This window comes from Hippichthys cyanospilos, chromosome 9 (genome assembly GCF_059441005.1).
Source record: "Hippichthys cyanospilos isolate Australia breed blue-spotted pipefish chromosome 9, RoL_Hcya_1.0, whole genome shotgun sequence".
In the NCBI taxonomy this organism is placed as follows: domain Eukaryota; kingdom Metazoa; phylum Chordata; class Actinopteri; order Syngnathiformes; family Syngnathidae; genus Hippichthys; species Hippichthys cyanospilos.
In genome coordinates, this window is record NC_142377.1 from 7,274,800 (window position 1) to 7,291,886 (window position 17,087).

The 17,087-nt window shown below is 39.4% G+C and overlaps 1 protein-coding gene across 1 annotated transcript in view; it reads left to right on the forward strand.

Moving 5' to 3' along the window:
- The first annotated feature begins 1,167 nt into the window (after nucleotides 1-1,167).
- lrig1 (leucine-rich repeats and immunoglobulin-like domains 1) overlaps nucleotides 1,168-17,087 on the forward strand; it is a 37,561-nt gene continuing 21,641 nt past the window's right edge. Inside the window, exons 1-3 of the mRNA XM_088423326.1 lie at nucleotides 1,168-2,040; nucleotides 14,564-14,635; nucleotides 15,867-15,941. Of these exons, the coding sequence (XP_088279452.1) occupies nucleotides 1,838-2,040; nucleotides 14,564-14,635; nucleotides 15,867-15,941 (350 nt within the window). The 5' untranslated portion in view covers nucleotides 1,168-1,837. The remainder of the gene's footprint in view (nucleotides 2,041-14,563; nucleotides 14,636-15,866; nucleotides 15,942-17,087) is intronic.

A 17,087-nucleotide genomic window follows, 5' to 3' on the forward strand; every position in this document is an offset into this window, starting at 1 on the left:
CCTGCAATGTGAAAGCTTCTCCTGTTCTTTGGAAAAGAAACAAGGAACCATACCTCTGAAGTGCCTGTAGTCCCACATGTGTGAGTATCTGTGCACCTACAAGCATGATTAATAGCAAAAAAAAAAAATTACCAATTTTTTCAACACAAAACAATCAGTTTGACATTTATGCATTCAAAGAACACATATCAGTACCTAGTAAGATGTTATGGGGAAAAAAAATGTATATCCAAGCAAGGAATCTAATGGGAGAACTGGTTTATTGCAGATGTGCATTTCTGAGACTTGAAAAAAGATCACTTGTTGCTTAAATATGAATCTATTTTAGTTTCTTTATTCACAGTACTTTTTTTTACACTAAAATTAAAATACTTCCTCGCGGTCAATTTGCGTCCACTCTTGCGTCAGTCAGGATCGTCGATGCGTCAGTGAAGTTAAAAATAAGCATTCTGCAATCCAATGACAAGATGTTGCAAGGTCTATTTTTAGAGTTTGAGTATTTACTGCATATAATTCTATACTGTTGACAGAGTATTGACAGATATATTGTCATATATAGATATATATTTTTTTGCCTACACTATTATTTGCTCGATTATGGAAAATAGTCTGCTCGGCAAAGTGAACCAAGAAAGAATTTCATTGTGTAATATTACTACGCATGTGACAATAAAACTCTTGAGTCTTGAATTGCGCTTTAAAATGTGAAGCTGACTATTGTGGAGGTCGTTTAAGTTTGAGGATTTATTTCGTTTACGGTGGCCTCAAATTAAAACTTAATGACATTTTAAACCGGTTTTGTGATTATAGCTTGTTGTAAAGCGATTAAGTGGGCTGTCTCGGACGGTGGCGGCCCCTTTAAGAAAGAGCGAGAGTGAGTGCGAGGAGGCGGTGTTGGAGGTTTCACACCCTGGGGTGGGAAACATGGGCGGGGCTTGACGCCGCTGACTGACAGCGGCTCATAACGCCGCAACTCGGGAGAACCCGAACGAACCTATAAGGTAAAGGTATTGCGTCTACGTCATTTACGAACAGCCAATTGCAACGAGTCTGAGGAGGCTCCTGGAATCACTGTTGTGTTTCCAACGTGGGACTACACTATCCTATCGCAAAAAAAGGAAAAGTAAACCAGAGGACAAAACTCTTGGTAGCGCGGTACACGGTCAAGAAGAGGCAGACTTCTGACCTACTATTACTAGGATTGTTTATACAAATGAAAAACTTCTCGATCGCGTCCAGGATAGGAGTTCGTGAGCCTTTTCAAAGTTGGACTGGGAGTTGGATTTTAACAGTCGAGACTGAGATTTGAACGCTATGCTCCGCTTGACTTGAGACCATCGCTGGAGTCATTTTATGTTGGAAAAAGTTTTTGCCGGAACGTTGTTCTGTGTAGTGGACATTGAAGTACACGGGCATTGTGAAGCGAAATTAACTTTTGTCATGTTTCTAGTGAACTGGGCACACCGTGCCTTTTAAATGTCTTTTTCTTTCTTTTTTTGGACGTTTGCGAACATGTCAAACAAGTTGGTGGCAATGTAACGTTTACTGTTAAAAATTGTTTAATTGAGTCGAAAGTCCAAGACGCGAAACTTTATTTTTCTGCCCAAACTGAATCACCTTTGATTCGAAGCGCGCGTCGGATATCGAGGAGAAAGTTGCACCTCTTTTCAATGACTTTTTCTATCTTACCACATGTGTTTTTGCTATCGAGTGGAATTCGAATGAAACTTTTAATTTGTTTTAAAGTGCAAGCAATCTTTTGGGGGCTGCATTAATATCCCACTTTGCGGATTCTAGGGGGGGCTCAGCGGCGGTGCTTTTTAAAACTGGATACAAAATGGCGGCGTCCCCGGGACCTTTTGGATATGCTTCACGCTTTCTTTTTTATTTATTATTTTCACTCGAACTTTTTAACAGTCATGGATTGACTTCCGAGTTGCAGTGTGCTCACAACTGTACCTGCAATGGAGATTCGGTGGACTGCAGTAATCTGGAGCAGACAGCATCGCCTGAAGACTTGCCTGTCAGGACGGTTTCCTTGTAAGTAAATCACATAATTCCTCGTAATTATTTTCCAAATATTTGTTTCTGTCTTGAATTACTACTGTCTCAGTACTTGATGCTTGTAAAGCTTTCTTTTTTAATCTTGCCTAATGGGTAATTTTGGAATTTGCATGATGTTGCACGGCAAATACGAAGTTCACCTGCGGCAACGCACCTGTCACGCAAGTCATCAGAGACGATATCGAACATCCGGGTAATTTGTTTTTCTTGAACATCGAGGTAGTTTTGTTCGACAAAAAAAGTTTTGGGGACAAAAACAAAATTAAAGTTGCTTACAACCCACAAAGGTATATTTTGAATTTAAAATATATTTGAATATATGTAGATGACATATGATATATGACAATACTATTTATACTTGTATGCAAGACATTTTTTCTCTTTTAATCCAACTTTAAAGTATATACATGTAATAAACAAAATATGCGTTTTTAAATCTGTTTATCTATCTATCGACCTACCTACCTACCTACCTACCTACCTACCTACCTACACACGCACACATAAAGTATAAACTCTCCAAGGTATGGATTTGGCAGGCGTGCCTACAGACAGTGGCCAACATTAAGATATATGTTTTAATTACAAAATGATAAATTATATCCACTACATACTCTATGGCAGGGGTCACTGACCTTTTTGAAAGTGAGAGCTACTACTTTGCTACTGACATACAAAGGGCACCGGTTTGTGCGAAGATGTGGTTCATGTTATTTATTTCTCACAAAAATTAAGGAACAGCTGTAGTAAATATGGGAATCAAGTGAATTATGTTATGTTCATGTAAGATACTGTATGTATAATTGTTTGTAACATTCCTGGAAAATCACACTGTTCTATCACTTCTGAAAAAAACACCACCAATAAAACGAATCAGATTTGAAGCGGCTGCACATGCTTGCTCTAAAAATCAAACCCAATGCAAGAAATAGAAAAAGAACTTGCGCGATAACAACTGAGCCAAACAAGCTGACGGTAAAGGTTAAGAAATGAAGGCACAGCAAGGAAAACTAAATGCCGACTGAAACAAGCGCCTGAATTGGTCACGTGATTTTTCTTAAAGCGATACAAGCACCGACATGGCGTTTCGCTCTATGAGCTTGACACATGCACTGATTTATCAGTGTTACTGGGCCCATCATTAATACACCAACAAGCATAATAGTTAGCGGTGTTTTCTTTTATTTTATCTTTAAAAAAAAAAAAAAAAACTTAATTGTGACATCACATCAAATTCTTCAAGTCTGACTTAATGAAGTGACAAGCAATATTTTGGGTTCATGACATGTTTCACGAGAGCCCAAAGTAGGCAGGCCCAATGTCAGACCAATTTAGCACTGTCCATTGCATCATCTCGAGATGCTGTTTTACAAAGTGCTCAACGTAAACTTGCCCGATAATGACTGTATGATTTATGACGTGTATTTATTTTTGTATTTTGTAGTACTAACCGCAGACTTCACTTAGAAACTCAAGTAGTGTATAGTCCGCCCATGAAGGTCTGTGTGCTGTTCCCTATGAATACTTTACACACGTCAACATCTTGTACGGTCTCCCCCAAATCAACGTATTTTTTTTCATCGTGTCAAGGACTGCGCCTCTGACAGACAATTTGAAAGGGAACGAGAGGCGCTGCTTTAATTGGCAGTGAATCAAGTCAGCCATGTTCACGTCCGCAACAACGGAAAACACCTGTTTTTAACTGTGCCAAACTACGTGCATCTGGAACAATACTAAAACCCAGTCTAGCCCGCCCGCGTGCAGATCTGGGCCACACCTTGTGCTACCCTTGCATTCGGCATGAAAAAAAAAAAGCCATTTGTCTTCCTCCCGCAAATGACCATGCAACTTTTCAAAGTCTCCTTATTACCTTTTTCTCTTTACTCACACAAGCACCGCCACTGAAGTGCAGTACTGCATGTGCTTATTGGCTATATATGCCAATACTATTATGGTTGCCTTGGCAGGACATGTTCAACTTCTGTTGGACGTGTGTCACAATCATAACGGCCGCGTTTGGTCTGCGTAAGGCGATGGTACTGATCCAGCGTGGTCTGGTCTCTCTCTGTTTTGTTCACAGGCAAAAACAAACTTCACAGCTTTAAATTACAATGTTTGAACCACTGTTGCATATTTCTCCGCTTGAGATTGTCAGTTGCTGGCAGCCAATGCGAAGAAAATCTGTGCTGCCGGAGACCTTTTTATTGTCACTAACCACAAAATGGTAATTTCAGGATTTGATCAAGAAAGTAGATTTTTGTCAAAACACATTTTGGGGGAAATTTCTTTCGCTTGTTTGTAGTACAGTGAAACAAGGTTATTACTGTTATTACGATAATTACAGAGTCAATATGACACATTACAGTATCTGAAATTGAAGTGCAAGACAAATTACTGTGCCGGTTGGTGTTTCCGTAATAAACATGTCAGAACAATGAGTTGTTCTTTTATATTTGACGGCTGTTTTGTCTAAATGTACTTCACGTACTAAATGTACTTTGCATACTCGGAACAAGCTCACCGAGTGTTTTCAAGTAATTAAAAATCTCACTTCATACAAACATGTCAGTTTGGTTCAGTTTAGGGCTGCAAACTAATAATTATTTCAATGAATGATGAATTTGGCAATTATTTTGTTGAATAATCAATGAACTGTATTTTCAAGTCTCAAAAACCGGACCGCATTTCAAATACAATAACATAGTAAACAAGTTACTGGTTTAGGCCAAAACTCTTATGGAAAAAAAAAGTGATTCGTGTTTGAAATGAATTATGCTAATATGCCCTAATTTACCCTGCATGCAACAACTTTGCCATGTTGCAGATAGATTTTACAGTTTTTACTGAGCAGAGTGAGCGGGTGGGCTGGCCTGTAGATTTTTTTGACGAATTGGAACTAGAACAATAACTACCTCTGTGTACATCATATGGAGAAAAGTTTGCTAAATGTTAATGGTGGTAAATTCAGAGGATCTGTCTTCTAATGGATTAGTCTTGCCTCACTAATACTTTACAGTATTCCAGATAATCTTGTGACCCTGATTTTAAACGGTCATTTACAAGAAAGTGATGTCAAAAGAATAATGGAACACACCACGTACACACTCCCTTAAAATCCATTTAGTCTTCTTTGTCGCTTGTAGTCTTCCCATCTAGAGGAGTGCTTGTGACATGTAACAAATGGGACCACCAGTCTTGGTTGTTTGCTGGTTGCATCCGATTGATGCTCTAATGACATTCAAAGCAGCTTTCCTCTCATGCAGTCACATATTGTCTCTCAGGAGTGGGGCCTCATCTTATTTTCAGCCACAGTAATGTGCATAAAAAGCACTTTGCCCACAGCGCCACCAACCTAATGGGATTTTTCAAGCCAAAAAGAAAAACAATGAGGATTATTAATTTTGACTGTGATTTCTGTGATGGGATAGCATTAAAGCAGCGTCTGTCTCGAATGTATTTGTTTAGTACATAAAGTACCTTCTTTTGTGGCATTTTATTGTACTTTTTAGTCTTCACTCAGACACTACTGCGACAGCAGCTCAAAGAAAGTCTGGTCTCAAGCCAGCGGAAGCCAACCACTGAATGATCCTCTTTGTAATTCAACATTTCCCAAGTGGTTTCCCAAGTTCCCCAATGTGCTTGGCATGCTCTCCCCTAACCGTAGCCCCAAACCATAAAGAGTAGACTTATTGGTAAACAGCGTCCTTCCTCAACAGTTGGCTTTGGCCTCTGCCCTCAGGAAATGGATTTGTGTCGGTGGTTTCCTGAGAGTGACTGGTTGCTGAGAGGGCGGGGCTCCAGATCACCTGGCCTCTGGGAATATGAGGTGATAACGGGGAGGACCGCAGGGACGGCTTTTTCAGCCGCCTGAATGCAAGTGTTTTGTCAACGTTGCGGTTCGCCACCAATCCCGCCTTCGGGCTGGTCCCGCTCGTCGGCGAAAGTCCTGCCAGCGCTCGGAAATCTCAATCGCTGTGTCCTACGTTTTGCATTTGGCAGGAATGGCTTCATTCCCGTTTCACTTCATGCTTATTAGTTATCCTGGAACATTTGCTGTCAACATTGAGGGACTGGACGGCAGCTAAATGCAGACATGCTTGATGAACATTTAGTAGACACATAGCAACAAGAGCTGCTCTCAGAGGGCTTATAACCCTTGTGGTTTCACGGCAATTTCACACTAGGCCGCGTTGTAATCCCGTGGTATTGAGAGTGATTATATACCAAGTTTGTTTATTGCCATAGTTTTCCTTGCTGTGTGCCTCGCGTGTTCCCTGGCAGATATTTTAAAGTCACAGTTTGAGCATCACAGAAAGTTCTGTTTTACTTGGCTCTGATTTTTATCAGCTGTTATTCACTTTTTGTTTCTAGAAGAGTTTTTTTTGGCGATGCACTGTAAAACTTGTGGCCATTGCAAATATACCTGTGTCATGAATGTTGAACAAATATGAAAAACAACTCCTTGGGGAGTTGTATTAAGAGCAGCTAGAGCTTGAGCTAGTTCTTGAGATCAGACTTTGGCTTGGACTCAGACCACTTTTTAAAGGTCTTGCCTGGTCTCTGAGTCGAAGGCATTTTTTTTACGGTTGAGACTTGTTCTGCAATGAAGTTGCAGAATTTATAGAAAAAGAGTAATAACAAATTTGCTTAGATTGGAGATTTTTTTTCAATTTACCATTTAAAAAATGACAGCAGAATTTGTTTTTGTTGCAAACGTAATAATGATAATGAAAAAAAGATACAAATCATTGTCTTTTTTGCGATCCCTTTTTGATATCATCCTGGGATCCAGCCTATTCATTTGTTCACTGTAGTTGACATTTGTTTTTTTATCCATACGTTTCGTCTCGTTTGAGCTTCCCTAGTAAGTCCTGGTATGCTCAGTAGAGGACATTCTGGCCTTTCCAATGATGAATCGTGTTTGGGTGGAATGTAGATAACTTTGCCGTCTTGCTTTGACAAAATGGAGAATGCATCAAAATGCATGAATAGGTTAGGTCTCAGGAGGACATATGCTGCAGTGTTTCCAGTGGTTCAGGTGTTCTGGGGAACCGTAGCATACCACTGGTTGGTGAGCTTGGAAGGATGAGAAAGCTTGGAAAAAAGAACAAAAGCGCAGCATTATTGATCCCTAAATCGCATTGTCTGTAGTTACTATTTTGGTTTCAACACTGGGTAGGATTTAGGAGCGGAGGGCTGCCGCTCCTCAATGAGTGTAGAAGAAAACACTGCAGTCTTGTCCTTGAATTGTTCTTGACCTCCAGTCTTGATCTTGTCTCGGTCTCGACCTCCAAAAGTCTTGGTTTTGTCTCAAACTGGAAGTCCAAAAGCTTTTGTTTTTCTCGGTCTCGATCTCCAAAGGTCTTGGTTTTGGCTTGGTCTCGACCGCCAAAAGCCTTGGTCTTGACTTGGTCTCAACCTTCAAAAGTTTTTGTTTTTTCTCAATCTGGACCTTCATAAGGTCTTGGTCTTTGCTTGGTCTCGACCACCAAAAGTCTTGGTCCTATCTCTGTCTTAACCACCAAAAGTTTTGATCTTGTCTCGATACTCTCTAGTCTCTAGGGTGCCTAAGTATCAGTTGTTATGGTCTGTTCTACAAAGCTATCTTGCGCATAAAGGATAAAGCAAATATGAGGAAGTGGAGTGGACTCATCTGCCATGCATGTTTGTAAGGACAATTAGACAGCTGCTGCCGCAAGTCATTCTACTGGAATCTTGCCAGTGGCATTTTGTGAAGACATTCTTTTTTTTCTTTAGCCCCCCCCCTCTAAAGTCTGTCGACATAGTGGATTCATCAATGAATCATCTGGGAATTATCTACATCTGCAAGGAAAAAAAGTGTGACCTTCTCAAAGGTAAAGATAATGAAACTTGGATTGTTTTCCCCCAAATTAAAAAAAAAAAAGAACTAAAAAGATGAGGGAAAAAAACAATTTTCAGTCTCAGATCATTTCTAGAGCCTCGGATACAGTGTAGAAAATGAATGAATTAAATGAGAGCATTTCCATGCGAATATCCAGTGTTTAATAAAAGAACACAGTGCTATAAGCACATATGGAACGTAAATGCAGTATAGCCAGTGGGAGTGTTATTCTTCCAAGCTTGAGTCGTTGAGGCCGGCCACAAGGTCATGCTGCGCCTCTGGCTACTGCAGACCCTTTCGCCTGAATTTCTCTTGTTTGGACAGTGTTGTCTGTGTGCCAACGCACCAGTGCACATGGCCCCAAGATGTGGCTCAACATCCTGCATGGGAAAACTTAAGACGCTAACTTGCTCTCCCAGTCAGGGTGATCTCAGACGTTTGAGCAACTCTTTGTTGCTTTGCGTGGGGGCAAGGAGCATGTGTAATGCAAAGTGGTTAACCGTGCCTTGCCCCGTTAAATGCCGTGTGTCTCCAAAAAGGCAGCTAATTTCTAATGTAAGTTTTTTAGTCGAGAGATCGTGATGGCCATTCTAAAACTTTGCTCTAAACGTTTGGGTGATTTGTCTTCATTTTGTTTCACGATGAGTATCTCCTAATCACGTAGCTTGCAAGTGAAAGACAAACATGTTTTGATGAATTTATGAGCTATTTTTTCTGTCACCATCACTTGCTACATCGATGAAGATGAATGAGCCTGTCTCAAAAGAGTCTCTGCATTACCTTCAGTGTGTGTCATAGATTAGTTTGTACTCTTATGTTAGGGATCACAGGCACATTGTTTCCTTCTTGAAAAGTGATATCTTTTCATCGCTTTGATCAAGGAGAAAATTCTTCTCATCAACCCATAAAACTTTTCATTTTCAACTTTTCAAAGTCTACCTTGACCTTTATTCTTTATTTAACTCTTTCAAGCTCAAAAATATTTTTACGTTTTTTTTTTTTTTTTAATCACAAGTCCAGACATTCAATCCTTGGTACTTCCCCCCCCCCCCCCCCCCCCCCCCCCCCCCAAAAAGATAAAACCTTAGAAATTTTAATATTTTAAGGTTTTTATTTTTGAATTTAACGTTTTAAGTCTTGCTACTGTCCTATAATGAGGGAAAACAACAGTTGCATTTTTTTAAAGTTTTTGTCCTAAGGGGGGTCTAAAAATGTCTGATAGTAAATTAACTGTAATCATTTACTTTAGCTAATTACACTTAAAGCACCTACTTTAGTTTCTAATTCCCAAAAACAATCGATTACTTTAGTACTTAATCATCTAAAATGCTTAATTCATTGTGGTACCAGCCATTTTAGACCATTCTTTAGCAAAATACTTTAAATTTTGACAGAAAAGCACCTGGGATGTTTGGTGGTTTGGACTCTTAGGAAAAAAAAAAAAAAAAGTAAAAATATGTCTTTGGGATTGAGCGAGTTAATGGATTTCTGCTGCCTCTTCTCCTGGTGTGGTCTTTTTTATAGCGCTCACAATAATTCTCTCGTCAACTGCAGCTGTTTTCTTGTTCTGTTCTCTCAACATCTGTTACTTAAAGCACAGGACATTACAATTGGTTCGTGTTGGCTGTGGCGCTAATTGGTTTTCCATCTCTCAGCTTCTGCTAGTTTTCTTCACCTATAGACTAGTCTCTGATTTTCATGTGGGTTAGACTTCTAACGAGTGCTAATAATGTCTTCACAGGTTATGTGTAACATATGTTAAAGTATGAGTCGATCTTATACGATGTAGGGCTGAATTTAGAGCATTAAACAAATCGATTGCTGACTCGGATTGAGTAGCAAATTGACCTTTTGAAACGTATCAGAATTTTCCCATTCGACTCAAACGTTTCATAGCATGTTGTTGTTAGGGAGGACATGTTTTTACACATTTTAGCCGGGTAATGAGCGTTACATCCCTATCCTCCAGTCCTTGAGGGTCGGTATCTTGAATGTTTTCCGGTTTCAAATGATTAGTTCTCTAGCAAGCTTTGCAGGAGCTTGAAAATGATCCTAATCATTTGAACCAGGTGTGTTTGAGAGAGAAAGTTCGAAAACATGCAGGATACCGGCCCTCGAGGACTGGAGTTTGACACCTGTGCATTTAACTGTTAAGTAATCAGTCAATGGAGACCATCTAGGCAGTGTATCAATACCGTTGTTATCACTTTGCTGTGGTAGCATGAATTGAGTTTGAAAACTTGGACAGTGGACTGGAGAAATGGTCATTTGTTAGCTTTGCACATGCTAGCGTGAACGATATGAATTTAAAAAAATTTAATAAATAAAATTTAATAATAAATTTAAAAACAGGACAACTTTTTTTTCAAATTCTAAGTGTTCATTACTGTGTTGATCGGTAACATCATAAAATAGGCAAAAATGTTGATCATTGTTTTCCAAAGTGAAAGCAGATGTTTGTATTTTTTTTACTTTTCATTTACCAGAATGATTGTTTCTTTTATTTATGGCTGAGAGGTTGAAATTCTGAGGACGAGGACGAAGCGATCAGTTATCAAAAATAATAATAGATTATTTTGATAATCATCCGGTTGCGTATCTATTAATTTCTAAAGTGGTCCACTTGGGTGACTACATGTTTTTCTTTCATCATGCTATTTATCACATATAGTAGTAAATCTTGCTTATCAAGGCAAACTTTAACTTGTTCAAGAAGATAAGACGGACGCCATTGCTTCCGCATCTCTTTCGCTGATGCCGAAGATGGTATCCAGGAGCTTGCTCATAGTTTTTGTGTACACCCTCACTGCAGTTGCCTGGCTATAAAGCAGAGCCTGATGACAGAGAGAATTGTGTGTTTGTGTGTGTTTGCACGCATGTGTGTGTGTTGGCTGTCGGCCACACAGGTTATTTGCTATTTGATGAGTTTTATGATGCTATGAAATTGACCACTTTTAAGGGCTTTTGCCTCCCTGCGGGACTGAAAGAGGCTCGTCACTGACATCACTAAACACTCTGGATGAGCAAAGTTCAAACTGCATTTATGTCTGATAGGAATAGAAAGAATAATGATGATGTATGTCCAAGTTTCTTCTGCTTTTCCTCTCCCACATGGTCTCTGTACTGACTTAACAAGCATCATGTCATGTTATGACATCATCTCTAGTATTCTCCCAGCTTTCCTCTGGTCCCTCAGCACCCATACAGAGCACAGCTTTTTTTTCTAAAGCTTTTTAATGTGCTCTATTTGTCAGATGAGCTGCAAGGTGCAGCTGTTGAGCTTCGTTTTTCTTTATTTTTGCTTTGTCACACCGGCCTTTGCTACCTTTTTCATTTTATTCTTCGAAAGATTTCTCGTCGGGCAAGTTTGACGCTAATGTCTTCGATTAGCCGCATATCCTTCCAGCAGTCGGGCCACTTAAAATGACAAATTGTGACCGACACCATGAGATGAGCTGGACTATAACTAACCATTTGTGCATGTTGTGAGTCACAAGTAATAACTTTAAGTTGTCTTTTGGCAGACTTATAGGTTTTAACTCCAAAGGTATTGACTTGCCATAATTCATGAGGTTTTATATGTATTTTTTGTGTTGCGGAAAAAAAGGTTTCTGAGTATAATTTTAATCTAACGTAAAGTTGATACTGTTTAAAGTTTAAAACAAAAAATGAATACAAAAAAAAATGGCACTCCAGTTGGCCATTTGAAATCAAAGCAGCATAACATATTGTTGTCAGGGAGGAATGTTTGAATGGCATCTTGTGTGATTTATGAGATCATCTTGCACAACGTCTTATGATTCATATCAATGTCTTTGTCATTTGTTTCTTATACCATGCCAGCTCGAAGGGAGCTTGCAAAGTTAGCTAGCTAGTATGATGGACACCACCATTACTATGATGGTAAAATTAGATTTTTTTTTTTTTGCAAAAGTATGGATGAGTTCGGGATTTGCTATCATTCTGCCGCTTATGGAAAACCCCAATTTCATGATTCGGCTCATTTTTAAATGACAAAATATTATTGCCCAGCTGTAGTCTACCCAATCTGTTGAACAATACTTGAAGCGTTCATAAACAAAACTACTTTGCCGAGTCTGAGTTGAATCCCAGTTTCTATTTCTATTCCTCATTTCACGACGATATCTCCTTTCCCTGTTGGGTATATGGAACAACTTGCGATCTCGTTTCCTCTTCCTCAGTCAGAAATGACTTGTAGGCATTTGATCTCTGCCCTGCCAAATTTCTTCTAAAGGTTTTTTTGCTGGGCTTCTATCTGGAAAGCATTAACCACGCTCAGTGCTGGATTCCCCTTTTCCACTCATTGGAGAAGGTAAAGAGGGAGGTAAACTACTGTTACTATACTCACATACAGTAGGTGTTAAATTGCAACAACCCTTATCTGATAGGCAAGACAATAAATCAGTTTGAATGAAGTAGAGATAAATATACTTGTTGAGCATACAGTATGCCACCTCTGGCTGAGAAAGGCGTGCACGCAAGCGAAGCAAAGTTTGGTGCTGGTGCACGAGACAGCCCGAAAGAAGGTTGCAAGTTTCTTTTTTCTTAACGCTTAGATTCCCCATAACGAGGTAATTGCCTCCTGTTTCAGGGGACGACAATTTAGCTATCGAGACCACAAAGGGAGGTGCCCCATTAAACGATCATAACATAGACACACATGTACGCCTCCACGTCAGGCTTTTGCCTGAGGGCAGACACATGCTCAGCGATTACCTCGTCACCCTCTCAAACGAGGAGAAAGACACGTGGAGGGAAGTGGTCATTATCTGCAATCAACCCCGGGAGATGTAAAAGGAAAATCCGACTAGCAAAAGTCACTATATCCTCCTCCGAGACTCAGACTATTTATTTGTGTCCAATGTAGTGGACGTTTATTTTTGGTCTATAGCTTTTGAATAATTTGGTGTGATTAATCGATTAATTGACAACTAATCGATTCATTTGTTAATGGATTTGTTTGTTGATTAACACGGACAAATTAATTCAGATTTTTGGTTGTCAATTAATTGTTAAGAAACCTAAAAGTTGTCCAAATGCTCAGAATTTCAGCCTCTGGACTGGGAATATTGCCAGATTGTTGTCGTGTTGAATCAAAATTAAACATTTTCAAGCAACTTCTCCTGCTTTGAAAACCAATAATGAACATTTTGGCTGATTTTTCTCATCTCTACCAATCAGCAAACAAATCATAAAAGTTTTGGATTTGCATTATCAACATGAAAAAAAAAACCCAAACCATGTTTTTTTTTTTTTTAAGCTATTGCAGGAACTGAAAAATTCAAATCAATTATTTAATTAAGATCATTTGTAGTTGCAGCTGTAGTGGTATTGTTGGAAGTGCTGGTGAAATGATGCTTCATGAAGCACTTGTGATTTTTTTTTTTTAATTCGTCTGCATACCACTCGTTTGTTTGTTTGTTTTTTAAATACATTTCCACACTAATGTTTATCTTATAACCATGAACACCATCTAGAGGAGTAAAAAAAACAAAACTAAATAAAATCACAAGTGATTCATGAAGCTTCATCTTTCCATCGTTTTTGTTGGGGGAAATTTTTAAAAGAAATCAATTAAATTTCCACTGCAATTGCATTTATCTTTTTAACGAAAAGCCTCATCTAAAACAAAAACAAAACAAAAAATCACAAGTGCTTCAAGAGGCTTCAGTTTACCCATCACACTTTGTTGGACAAGAACAACCTTCTGTTAGGGGATTTTCCTGGATTCCGGTACACTATGTTTTCTACAAGAAATCAGTCTCATGATTTTTGTCTAATTTTGAAAAACAGAAGCACCGTTTCACATTTTCCTCGTGGGCCAAATGAGGAATGTGGCGCATCAGGTAAAAGTTTCCCTAAACAAGAACTCATCTCTCAGCAAGCCTCCAAAACATTCCCAGTCGGTCTCGTACGTCTGGACAGAGAGGGGGGGGGTGGGGGGGGGGGGGGGGGGGGGGGTAAGCAGGGATCTGTGGATTCCCTTTGTCTCACCCAGTCTAACCCCAGCAGCAAACACAAACAACGTTCTCACTGCAGCTATCCCTGTGCCAACAGGCTGTGGGCCAACAAAGCGGGAGGTGGATGTGAGATGGTATACATTGGACTTGTTTATGCGTGAAATTAATTTGATGAATTTGGCATGGGAAACTTTCTGCGAAATGCAGATGTTTGCACTCCAATACCCACAAGTAGCTCCGCCTCCCACTCCCACATTGCCCAAGGTAACTACAGTACACGGTGTTGCTGAACAAATCACTCTTCCTCTGTATATCGAGTGCCGGCTATTAAATCTAATGTTTGACTAAAGTGCAAATTGATCGTGCAGATGAATGGCCGGCTCGTTTTGTTTGCACAGTGAGCAATGAGGGAGAGTTACTCTCTTGATAGTATTGATTTTTGACCTGCTTGGATTCAACCGGATGATTTTACGCTTCAATTACGGTTTGAATTGACCTTCTTGGCACACGGGGGCAGACCTGTTGTTATTCATCTGGTTCCTAAATGTGACTACTGACAATTCCCGTGAATAAACCAAAAAAATGCATTACTGTACTAAACCACTCTGGAAATGTGAATAGCCTCAATTCATGATCACCGCCTTTGTTTTTCCAGGAATCTTGGCCACAACAAGCTGACAGCCATCAGCGTCGATGTCTTTGACAACCTACCAAATTTACGAGAGCTGTAAGTATCAATAAAGACTAGAAATCTACAATCAACAGTAGGGCCCGACTAAGAGGGATTTTATGAAGCTGACACTGCGTAAGAAAAAAATAGTGATTACTTATTAATCAGCCCATTGATTTCAATATTTAAACTAAATAAAATAACATTTACTTCGTCCCAATGCATTTCAAGGGGCAACAATTATACATGGCCTTTCACAATTTACAAGCCGCCCTGGTACCTATTTCCCGTAAATAGCAAAGGTTAACTGTAAATATATTTTTAAAAAATCCTTTTCAGTTTCTAGATTGCATTGCACTGTGCATTGCATTTAATTAATGGATCTTTTTTTTCGCTATTATTATTCTAGTGTACAGTATATATGTGAAATTGTTAAGCGAGAACCTCCTGAAATGTATGTCTGGTCACCCAAAAAAAAAAATAAAATTGGAGATTAAACCATACCTAGCAGGGGTGTAGCGAAATCATTTTCTTTGGGGTTACCAGAGTGATGCAACTCCTCAGTGAAGGGTGAGCGAGTGTGTGTGCATCATTCTTTATCATACACTGTATTACCAGGGTTTCAGAAAAAAAAATCATTATTTTAAAATTAAATGAGCAATTAATTAATATAAATAACTTACAGCTGGTTTCAAGAGGTCTATGAATGCTGCAGGCTTGTAAAAATGGCAGAAAAATCTGATCGTTTCACCCTCTGTCTGGGGGTGGCCACCAGCCCTGGCCACCATGTAGCTTCGCCTCGACTTATAATCATACTGATAACGTTTAATAAAAATGGGAACGAAACAGAAGACTCCCCAAAAGACTCATAAGACCGTCACTTGTATACTTTGGTGTCCATCTCAATGCCGCTGAGTGCCTTGGAGACATTTTCATGACAAAAGTTTATTTGTAGCCACTTAAGCGGCGCAGTCTTGTCAACTAGTAACAATTGTGGTTGGCACTTAGTGGCAGCTTCCTCGTTGGTGTTACCTTGAGCTAAGTACGATTGAGAATAAGTGGTGGTTTTCTATATTAAGCCTCCCCTTCTACCACCTGATACTGTAGCCAACGATGGCCTTGTAAATATTTTATATGGCGAGGAGGTCTTGGCTCAGTTTCACTCAGCTTCACAACACAAGACACACTCATTTGTTTTATTCTTTTGTTTGATTCATGTATTTGAAATATTTTGATTTTTTTTTTTTTTTTTTTTCATCTCTCTAACCAACTACGTGTCATTTTTCAGGCGGCTGGACCACAATGAGCTGACCTCCATACCGGATTTAGGAGAGGCGGCTTCCCAGATTGTAGCGCTCTACCTGTGAGTATGGCCCCACTTCAAGCCTGTTGCCAGAATAAGCCGCCTCTTCGTTACTGTATTCTTAGGCCACTGGCCTCTTTGAAATGCTCTTGAAATAGTCTCATGGCATCTGTCAAGGATGCAAACGCTTTGACGTGTCACTTTTAGAAGAGTGTCAGTATCGTTTGCAGAAGCACAATGTTATAAGATCTACAACAAAAAAACCCACAATAACTGGATTTCCATTTGAGGTCTTTGGGTATCGTCGTAAGATTTATAACTGTAATCCTATTAGCCAGACATTTGCGTCGTTTAAGCAGACCGCTTGCTTGGAGCGACCGCTTGTGTAACAGTCTAACTTGGTTTCTCCAGAGTCGTGAATCAGTGCCTGTGGGGACTGCCTGCATTGGCATCTCGCTGGAGATTGACTGCCTTATTTGGGAGGGACAGTATGTGCTAATGCTTATCCTGGGTAAAACTATGTGCCTCACAGTCACAATCAGAAATTACAATTATGATTGCAGAAAGGTTCCATTTTATTTTTGAAATGGGATTTGGCAGTAGTAATTCCAAAATTCATTCTGAATGTTTCTGTCTTAAAATGCGTAAATTACATGGCCGTATTATGTTTCCATATACTGTACAATACGATGAACAACAACATTCTTATAACTCATTTATCCTAAAACAAGTTCAGTACTTCCAGCGAGTCCAGCAGTTCTCAAATGAAGGTGTTATTAACCCTTGGGAAAGCACTTCATAGGATACATAAGACTTTTAACAGGGTTTCTGCAGGTAACAGCTACTCTAATTTAGTGCTGTGGCAGGAATATTGCATTGACTGTTCAAATTAAGAGCAAATGAATTGGAAATGGCACACTTTATTGTTCACTGTTGTCTGGACTCCGTTGCAAAATGGGGTCTATGAGATTTAATGCGAGATGAGCCTGAGAGTTTTAATGCCGTGAAAGCAAGAGTAGATTTTTCTTTTCAAATAAGAGCAAATTAATCACATGTCACAACTTATTGCTAAATTTTGTGATAGTGACTCCTTTGAAAAAATGGGGTATTTAAGATTTTAACTGGATATCATGCTTTTTAATTAATGATAACTTGAAGTTACTGATCGCTAAATTGCGTGATAGTGACTCCACAAAATGTAAGTAA